The 10452-nt window shown below is 33.0% G+C and overlaps 1 protein-coding gene and 1 long non-coding RNA gene across 5 annotated transcripts; both read left to right on the top strand.

The window, feature by feature from the left end:
• Positions 1–329: 329 nt before the first annotated feature.
• LOC107011276 (4-alpha-glucanotransferase DPE2-like) lies at positions 330–9783 on the top strand. Of its 4 annotated transcripts, XM_027914609.1 has the most exons (12): positions 333–501; positions 630–668; positions 1063–1182; positions 1436–1537; positions 1638–1721; positions 1820–2062; positions 2158–2283; positions 2405–2479; positions 8250–8474; positions 8706–8771; positions 9024–9115; positions 9205–9783. In XM_027914609.1, exons 1-9 carry the CDS (start codon positions 412–414, stop codon positions 8295–8297), a joined length of 927 nt encoding a protein of 308 aa, XP_027770410.1. In that variant the 5' UTR covers positions 333–411; the 3' UTR covers positions 8298–8474; positions 8706–8771; positions 9024–9115; positions 9205–9783. The 4 variants fall into 4 exon arrangements, with proteins under 4 accessions (XP_015066181.1, XP_015066179.1, XP_027770410.1 ...); XM_015210695.2 differs by lacking the exon at positions 8706–8771 and having other exon boundaries at positions 330–501; positions 8216–8474; XM_015210693.2 differs by lacking the exon at positions 8706–8771 and having other exon boundaries at positions 331–501.
• Positions 4139–7903, top strand: LOC114076106. The gene is made up of 2 exons (XR_003576761.1): positions 4139–4463; positions 4774–7903. It is a non-coding gene; the product is annotated as an uncharacterized LOC114076106 (long non-coding RNA).
• Positions 9784–10452: the final 669 nt, after the last annotated feature.

Below are 10452 nucleotides of genomic sequence, written 5' to 3' on the forward strand. Positions count from 1 at the left end.
TACACAAATTAAGTTGTCTGTATACCCAAACTCCTTCTCCCTTTAGCAACATACTAAGTTACCTCTATCTAAAGCCTAAGCTGTGGAAAAAAGGAATAATGCCACATATATTCGTATTTGATCCTACATTTGGCGATTAAGATTTAGGTCTCCTATATCGATGAGGGAATGCTCCTTTGTTAGGTTTAACAGAAAAGGAAAATTTGATTCTAAAGAAGTATATGTATTTCTTGAGTTCTTTCTGAATGCTTTCTGATAGGGTTTGTTACTGCATAAACAATAAGATAATCTTAATAGAATGATCGCTTCTGTTTATTAAAAACAGACTGCATGAAATATTTGCTGTACCCCAGTTAAGCTTTGTTTTATAGAATTACTAATTTGATATTAGTTGTTCCAATTTCATGCTTGATGCAATGCAGCTCACTCTCAGTATTTGCCTTGCACCCATTGTACCTACGGGTAGAGGCCATTTCAGCGAACATTCCAGAGGATATCAAGGTGTTAATTTTAGTCTTTATTATGTTGCATCTGTGTATAAAACACCTTTTTTTGTTAGATCAGCTGAACAGTGGAAATTCCATTTTTATATCTTGAACTTGTGTGACTATTTCTCTACTCATTCACAGCAAGAGATCAGGGAGGCAAGAGTTCAGTTGGATAAAAAGGTATTCACAAAATTCTTCGATTTTGAATCTGCTTTCAGAGATTGAACAAAGGCATTCATGTACATCTTAACTGCTGCTTCTATACAAGCTCCTTGTTCCAACCAATTTCCTGTCAGATCACCTTGCTATGAAGTTTTTCATACAGCAAAATTGCTCTTAAACCTCCTAGACCTTGACTGCTGCCATACCAGTATTGATGTGACTATGTTGCATTGCCACTACTAATGGACCACCATGACCACAGCATGCCATTCCTTTCTCTACAGTCTTTTATGTGTAAATTTGTAGAACATTCTCTTAGGTCAAACTGTCAAACAGTTCCATCATGAAGGACATATATATTCATAAATCTGATAATTTCCTTATCTTTTTGTCTGGCCTATGATTATTGCAGGATGTAGATTATGAAGCTTGCATGGCTACAAAACTTTCTATTGCCAAGAAAATTTTCGCTCGTGAGAAGGAGACAATACTAAACTCAAAATCATTCCAGGAGTTCTTCTCTGAAAATCAGGTTCTTCAGGATTTGATTTCATTACATTTGGGATTCAAAACTTTAAGTTAGCAACATTTTTTTTGGCTATGTTTACTCTAATGGCTGGCTGGAGTAAAGGAAATGAGAAGAAAAAAAAGAACCTTGACATCTTTTCAATGTAAATTTTAGTTTGTATGCATAATATAGTTAATATCTTTTCTCCCCTGCAAATTGACTGAAATATGCCGATCTTAATTATGCTTTTGCGTTGGTCCTTTATTGTTAAGTGCAGGAATGGTTGAAACCCTATGCTGCTTTCTGTTTTCTGCGGAACTTCTTCGAAACATCCGAGCGCAGTCAATGGGGCCGGTTTTCTGAATTTTCAAAAGAAAAGGTGATTCCGCTTAAGTTCAAGCATAGAAAAAGTTAAGTTCAGGTAGCCTCATAATCCCCCTATTGGTTTCGTACTTACCATGTATTTCCTGTTACTGCAGCTTGAGAAGCTACTCTCTAAAGAAAGCTTGCACTATGAAGTTGTTAGTTTTTATTACTATATCCAGTTCCATTTGCATCTACAAGTAAACACAATCTTATGTATTCTGTATTCCTCTGTCAATTTTTCATCTTTTGTTGAATAAGAAAAGCTGCTATTATACACTTACGCTTCCCATATCAGTTATCAGAAGCTGCGGAATATGCACGAAAGAAAGGTGTAGTGCTGAAAGGTGACCTGCCCATTGGTGTTGACAGGAATAGTGTCGATACCTGGGTCTACCCAAATTTGTTTCGCATGAACACCTCAACTGGGGCCCCCCCTGACTATTTTGATAAAAACGGCCAGAATTGGGGATTCCCCACTTATAATTGGGAAGAAATGTCAAAAGATAACTATGGTTGGTGGCGTGCTCGTCTAACACAGGTCCTAAAACTTAGTTCTGGCTTTTTCCTTTCCTACTCTGGTACTTTAATTTTTATGTGTTCATTTCAAACTTTATCAATGTTGTCATTTTATAGATGGGGAAGTACTTTACAGCTTATAGGATTGATCACATATTGGGATTCTTCAGAATATGGGAGCTCCCAGAACATGCAATGACTGGCCTTTGTGGAAAATTTCGACCTTCTATTCCTATTAGTCAGGTATCTAATACTTTACTTGTGAGAGTTACTGCTTTCTACAATTCTTTTAAGGTTTAGATTGTTCTTATATCATTTAGGTAAAGAGAGTCTGTATTAAATCCACTAACTGGTTAATTTGTAGGAAGAACTCGAGTCAGAAGGATTATGGGACTTCAACCGTCTTACCCATCCTTATATTGGACAAGATCTTTTACAGGTATTGAATCTCTGTAGAATTTGAGAACGAAGAAAGACTTCTTTGTATTTTAGTATGTCTTTACATCTCATGAGAAGAGATATTTATACAAGTGAATCGTAACTGATTAAGGAAAGACAATCAATTATTACAGTAAAAGAAAATATTCTAGTCTGATAATTACGCTAGGATAAGGAAAAATAGTCTCCTAAAATCATACTAATTAATTCGCAGTTAAACACCAACGCTCCTCCCTTCAAGTTGGAGGAAAGATGTTACACATATCTAACTTGTAAAGAAAATATGAAAAAGTTCTGTTGCTGAGGCCTTTTGTATGCACACCCCCCATCAGTTTTTTTTTTGACCGTACATAAAGTAAACTCAAGGTGCCACTAGAGTGCCTCTCTGTTTGATGAAGTGCTGATTGATTTCAATATGTTTTGTTGGGTCATTCTGAACATAATTTAGCTGTACTGATTGCATCTTTGTAATCACAATATAAGGGATGTTTCATGTTTTAGAAAAATCTCAATTCTTCTAGTAACTTTTGTAGGCAAAGAGGCTCACAAACATCCTGGGCCATAAATGGTTGTACCGAATTCCAATGAGGTTTCTCTTGGCTGTACTTGCTCCTCTTGACTTCCTTCAAACCTCTATGATGTTTCATCCCATTCCCACACTCGTAGAACAAGTTATAGCCGTCAGACACATTGGGTAATTACGAAAACGACACTAGTCCTTGGCTAAGTCAATCACATATCCAAACGACCTCCAAATGACCGCAAATTTGGTAAGCAAATAAGCATTTATAAAAACAAGCTAGGAACAAGTCCCTATCCTGGAATCCCTAGATTCCACCTTTAGCTCGAGAACGTGCGACAGTGACATACCTCGCCGCATGTGGCTTTCGCTGACGAGCTTGTCCCTTGTGTGCACCCGAAGTCATTGTGAAGTTTCTTTGGCACTCTAAAGGCATGTCATGCGATATCTCATATGGTTGTTGCGTCGTGCCATGTATCTATGGCTCATATTCATACTTCAACCCCTCCTTCAACACATGTTGCCTGCATGGCTAACCCATGTGCGAGCTTCTTGGCCCGCACTTCCTAGCCTGAAGACAATCATCATCTTGTTTTTCACGACGACACGACCCGAGACCACATCCTAGAAGTTAGGGCTAATCTGGAGTCATGGCACGGTGTACTTGACCTCTCGGAGGTCTTGTACAAGCCCTTTTGTATCGTTCATCGCATATACATAAATGAAAAGTAGTGCGGGGTAAAAATTTTTCACAATATGCGAATAGTCTTTCAAAAACTCTTTTATATAAAAATCATATAAAATCATAGTAAATACTAAGTCTCATTTCATGAAATCTTTGACACAAGATTACTTGGGACACGGCCCATACAATAGAAATATAGTACTACTAAGTCTATTACAATACTTCAATAAGAGAAATAAAAGACATCTATGTCCTCGAGTCAAATGAGGACATACTTCAACTTGCTTGAACGATCCTATAATCCAAGCTTAGCTCCCAAAAGCACCTTCACCTATGAATCACTTTAGAGATAGATAAAATATGGAATTAGTACCAACACATGTACTAAGTATGACATAATGCATAAAAATCATGAAAACAGACATTTAATGGAAATATGCTCTTTTTAATTTAAATATCGTAATATAAACATAAGAACAACCTTTAACACCTAAGAAACACATAAGAAATCACTCAAGCAATTTATCACATTTTTAAGGAACACTTTACAGTGAGCTAAGAATTCACTGTTACAGTAAAGTCCCTTAACTTTAATTGAGTCACTTTCTAGCATGTAATTCCCACACTAAAAACTATCCTAAGACTCACTTAAGTAAGACAAAGAGAGACCACCTATACACTCTCTCTAGGCACACCTAAATGATCTTGAAGACCACCTATAATGAGATACACACACTTACAATACACCAAACACATGAGTATGAGATCCTCCTACCAAAGGTGATTCTAAGGCTCACTTGAGTGAGTTGTGAAGCGACCGCCCATACAATCCCTTCACACACACGGGATCCTTTAGATTACCTAAGATAAGATCATTCTCACTTAATACAGCAACATACATGTAATATGACATTCTCCCTTCCAAAGGTTATCAAAAGACTTACTCAAGTAAATCAAGAAGAGAATGTCCATGCTTGACCTCTTCAAGATTACCTAAGTAATCCTTGAGACTACCTAAGTTTGGATCATGTCTACATAATCATCCAATTTTCCTAATCTAGAGTCATTTNATGAGATCCTCCTACCAAAGGTGATTCTAAGGCTCACTTGAGTGAGTTGTGAAGCGACCGCCCAATATAATCATGAATTTGATGCATAAATGTTATAAGACTTTCAATAGAAATCATTATCTTCCTCATAATTATTTTTTGGTAATCTTCTACGGTGAATTCTCCGGCAAGTTCGAACGGAAAAATCATAAATTTTAAATTAAAAATTATTAACTTTTCTTTTGAAGTCATCATATTCTCCACTCCTTTCTATTTCTTTTTATAAGTTCATTTTTAAAGGTAGAGTGTTGGATGTGCTTCCGTCAAACAATCAATGATGACATATCTAGTGATCCCTAAGAAGAAGAAGAACTCCAAATTAAGAAAGATGTAAATGATTTAAAGAAATTGGGGTCACCAATAACAGATTAAAAAATAAAGAAAAATGAAATAATTGATTTATTAAAAATTGTAATATAGTGACTAATATAATAGTGTCATGTGTTCAAAATTTTCATTCTAACATATATTTTTTTCTTCTCACGCACCTTAAGGAATGTGAGGACACTTTTTTTGTCATGTCACGTTTTGAGGTGGTATTAATATCACTTTGAACAAGATTAGGTGTGTAATAGGTCACTGTAATAGTTTAAGCGTGTAACTGACTTTTCGGTATAAATTCAAGGAGGAATTTATGTCTTTTGCCAATGGTATTATATGATCTATTACTAATACCTTCCATTGGAGGTATTAGTAAATCATATGACATAATATCATGGGAAAAGTCTATGTAAAGAGAATAATATCCCCCAAATCATTTTAATTATTTTATTTGTTTTCTTGATTTTATGTTTTATATTTGTACTAGTAATTTATTTAAATAAATTAGATTTAAAATTATTTAGAGAAAGTTGTTTGTTACTAAATAAATCTAATTCAAATTTGAAATGAGAATTATTTAACATTAACTAATTAAAAAATAAATATATCATTACATGACGTTTGGATCTTAATTGCATATTTTTATTTATATACATAAATATATATATATACACACACTAGCGTATGACTTGGTAATGTTTGATTTCTAAAAAGCAGATTTTGTGCTAATTTGAGTAGCTATGGATTTCCACAAACTCTACATTAGGGTTAACAAAAGAAAATTCAATGACAATTTATAATATATACTACTAAAACACTGGAAATATTGACTTAAAAAGTATCGACCTCAAATTGAGGTCGATAATTTCCGACCTCCAGAGGTCGGTATTGTTAAAAAGAATAAAAAATAATTTCTTTTAGAAAACCGACTGCAAGTCAATTTTTATGCAAACTAAAGTGGGAAAATAAAATTCCGACAGGAGGTCGAATTTTTCCTGGAAAAATGAATTACAATAAAAACCGACCTCTTGATGTCAGTATTAAATGAATGAATAAATAAAAACATTTTGTTTTGTTCTCAATTAAATATAAAAAACAAAATTGAGAAATATTTTGAATTAATTTTATTTAAATCGTCTTTTAGAGGATGATTTTGTGTAAAAAAACTAATAGTATCGACTTCAGTAGTTGGTAAAATTAAATAATATGTAACAAAATTACTTTTCATTAAAATATTTCTATAGTGACTTCAGGAAAATTAATAAATTAATATTTTCAATTAACTTTAGATAAATCGTCCTCCGGATGACGATTTTATATATTAAAGGTAAATTAATATAAAATACCGACCTTATGAGATTGGTATTTTCACTTCATCCATTTACTTTTAATAAAAGCTACATTCGGAGGTCGATTTGTTTAAAATATTCCTATTAATCATAATTTTACTAGCATAATACTAAATTTTCATTTCACACCGACAGTTAATTGTTCAAAAAAGTGAAACAATTTTGTATACTTTTATAAATAAAAAGTTAGATCAATAATCGATATTTAGAGTATGAACCTACGTAATCGACTACAAGTAGCAAACTTTTATGCAAAATAAAGATGAAAAATCAAATTCCGACCTCCTTAGGTCGGAATTATTCCCAGAAAAATGAACCACAATAAAAACTGACCTCTTGATGTCGGTATTATAAACGAATAAATAAATAAATAAATAAATAATTCTCAATCAAATATAAAAATAAAATTGAGAAAGATTTTGAATTAATTTTATTTAAATCGTCTTATGGAGGACGATTTTGTGTAAATAAAAAACAAACAAATTATAATGTCAGCTTCTGGAAGTCGGTAAAATTTAAATAGTATGTAATTATATTAACTTTTGTTAAGATATTTATATAGCGACTTTAAAATAAATTGATAAATTATTATTTTCAATCAAATTTAAATAAAAAATCGTCCTCTGGTTGATAATTTTTTATAAAATAAAAATAAATTACTATAAAATACCGATCTATCTGATGTCAAGATTATTTAATTAGCATGATTACTTTTTTATTTATCTTAAAACTTAATGTGATACCGACCTCATGATGTCGATATTTTTTATTAAATCTAATTACTTTTTGTATCTCATGTAATGATGTAGATGTGAAGTAACATATAATCCATTCGAATATGAAATGCAAGATAATACTCGTAGAAATGTTGGTAACAATTGATAAAATTTTATATTTGTAATTAATTGTTTAACTATTTATATGTATAACCTTCAATGTCTTATCTTGTTTTATGAAATAGAGAATAGAACATCGTAGATTATTGTACAAAGCAAGTTCTATCGAGATTATTACGTTCGATCTTGAATGGATGTCAAGTGTAGTGATCATATCGTAGACAATGACATTTAAAGGATAATTTATCGAAGTATGAAATAAGTTGATAATATACTTCTCGAGTAGTTTAACAAATGAAGTTTTATATATTAGTGGTTCAAATATGATATACATCATCAATTAAAGAAATATCAATGATCAATTTAAGGAGATTTATATATTAAATTTGATACTGATAAACTTCAGTTGATCGATAAAAATAAATTATAGAATTACACTACTATATTTTAGGCCTACAACAACATTAAATTTAGATAATGCTTGTAAAGTGTTGTCTAAAATATTTTTGGGGACACTTTTAAAGCGTAGCCCAAGTTTTTAATTTTTGCCTTTGATAATATTGATAACACTTGTAAAACGTACTCTTTAATTGTGTAGGATGCACTTCATAAATGTTGTTATAGTAAGATACATTTGGAAACAACTATTTACATATAGGATCACACTTTTAAAGTGTCCAATTTTTATAATTATAAGAATAACACATACAAATGCGACTTAAAGTTTTCAGTAAAATATTAAATTCCCTCCAACATTTTTAACTCCCCTTCAATTTTTATTGAAAAAAAAACAAGTCATAAAATATAAATTATCTTTTCCCCCAAATCAGAAAAATTCAAATTTTTTAGGTCTCATTGTCTTAAATTTCTCCAAGTTGTGGTTTGAGGTCTCCAATTCTGAAATTTCACAAAGTCAGGTTTTTAGGCCCCCAAGTCTGATGTTTCTCGCAGCGTGAAATCGTCAAACATAAAACAACACGCCTTCTCTCCAAGTATTGAAATTTCTCAAGAACGACGCCATCACAGTTTTTTCCGAGATCCAGGCTCGACTTAAACAACAGGAGGTGGCTCTTGACGCTGCTGATCTTGAGAAAAGGGGAATCAGAGAATCATGCTGTATTTGCAATGGAGAAGGCATAGTCTTCAAAATCAGAAATCAAGAGGATTTAGTTGAAGGTCAGCCTATCTTACATCTGTTGCTTCAGAAATTAGTTACTGTAAAATTGCTCAAGCTAATCCAAGGATTCAAATTCTTGTGGTCTTTGTTCTTTCTCTATGAATTGTAGTTATTGATATGAGATTCCATGTGAAGCATGTGGCTTGAAATTTTAGTATTTGTTGCTTTGCTTTTCGAGTTCTTTGATTAAAAATTGAATTCATCATTCTTGCAAATCGTTTTGCTGGAAGATACCCTGGATTAATGTCATTGAGAAGTGTAGACCTTTCACGAGCTAGTTGGATGTCAGTTTCTTGGTATGCTAATTCTCTCCTTATTTCCATTTGATCATGCATGCGAGTTGATGGTTTGTTGATAGTTGATTTTGTTAAATTAATGAAACGCGTACTCGTAAAATTTTTATGTTATATTGGGATGTGTTAAAAAGGTTTATTCAATTGGATCTTATGTGTTCCTTGTAGTGTATACTTTTGGTCTTGTTGACTTGCTAGTTTAGCAAGAGGAACAAAAGGAGTTTTTTCTTTAAGCTTTCTCGAATTGAATTACAGGTATCCGATATATCACACTCCTATGGGAAGAACTATTAAAGACTTGTTAGCATGCTTTCTCACATTCGACACACTTTCTTCTTCTTTTCAAGGTATTAGTCGATATGTCTTTTGAGTCATTGAACTTTTGAATATATCATTTATTTTCTCTTTACATAGACTTTTTTGTATAATGGTGCAGAATGGTAAACAAAAACGAAAGGAAGGATAAAGTATCCCCGTTGAGCCTTTTGGCTTGGGCACTTATAAAATGCAGGAAGATGTGTGGATTTCGAAAAGGAGGGGGAAGGACAATGAGAGGCTATCAACACTTGTTAGTGTGGCTGATTCTTGGCTAAAGCAGTTGGGTGTCCAGCACCACGACTTTAACTATTTCATGGATATTCGTCGTGGCTGATCATCTCGAATGAATGAATTCGCACTTTATAAAACCCCACCAATGGGGCGGAGTAATACTGGAGTTCCTTTGATTAATATAGGCTCTCTGAGGTGTTTCTTTTTTATTGCTTTCGATAGCATGAACAACCTTAGAACTCCCTCCTATATAAAGGAATTTAGTATTTTATGCATTGTGCTTCGAATCTTTGTGGTACATGTTTCTTATTGATTCCTAGGTTGGGAAGTACGACACAATAATTGGATTTAAATACTAGAAAAGTAGGTTTTTATAGACTGAGTTAGTATTAGTATTTGTGTCGATATGACTCTTCTCAAACAGTGGAGTGCATGTATAAAAATTATGGCTTCCTTTTTTTGGCAATCATATGCGTCTAGTTTTAGAGTTAACATTTTTCCTATCCTTTTTTGTTCCTTTTAACTTGTTATGTATTTGATCTCAAATTTCTTTGTTGCTTGCTTCTGTTACGGAGGAAACAGGCCGTTAAAAAAATGTCATTGAGGATTTCAGGAAGTAGAAGAGTTTTGAAAGTGTACATGAAGTGGTCAATGAAGCTATTCTTTAGGTTATAATCCCTGCCCCTTTTTTGTGTACATGTGCTTAAATTTGAATCTCACTGCTTCCTTTGGCAGGAAAATATTTAGGTTAGCTTCTAAAAGATTTTGTGTTTCATCTCTAATTATATGGCTATTAGAAAAGGAAGTTGATTTTTAAGATTTTACAATTTTAGCTTGATGGATGAGCTGATTGTGTTGGTTCTCTTGTGTGCTCTAGTGAGAAGTGGTAGCAGAATCTCTAGGGTCTTTCTTAGGTTCAGTGTGTAAATTCTCGTGTACATCATGATGTTGAAACCCCCTTTGGATACCTCTTCCGGCAAGTTAGTAATGTTCTCCTTAAGCCCTCCATCCAACACTCCAACAACTCCCACAATATTTAAACAATTATCTAAAGAGATGAAGGATAATTGGAGCATTGAGTCAATACCTGTGATCTTAGAGACATTTGTATTCCCTTCTTTGTTCATACCTGCAA

The sequence above is a fragment of the Solanum pennellii genome, chromosome 2 (assembly GCF_001406875.1).
Source record: "Solanum pennellii chromosome 2, SPENNV200".
In the NCBI taxonomy this organism is placed as follows: Eukaryota; Viridiplantae; Streptophyta; class Magnoliopsida; order Solanales; family Solanaceae; genus Solanum; species Solanum pennellii.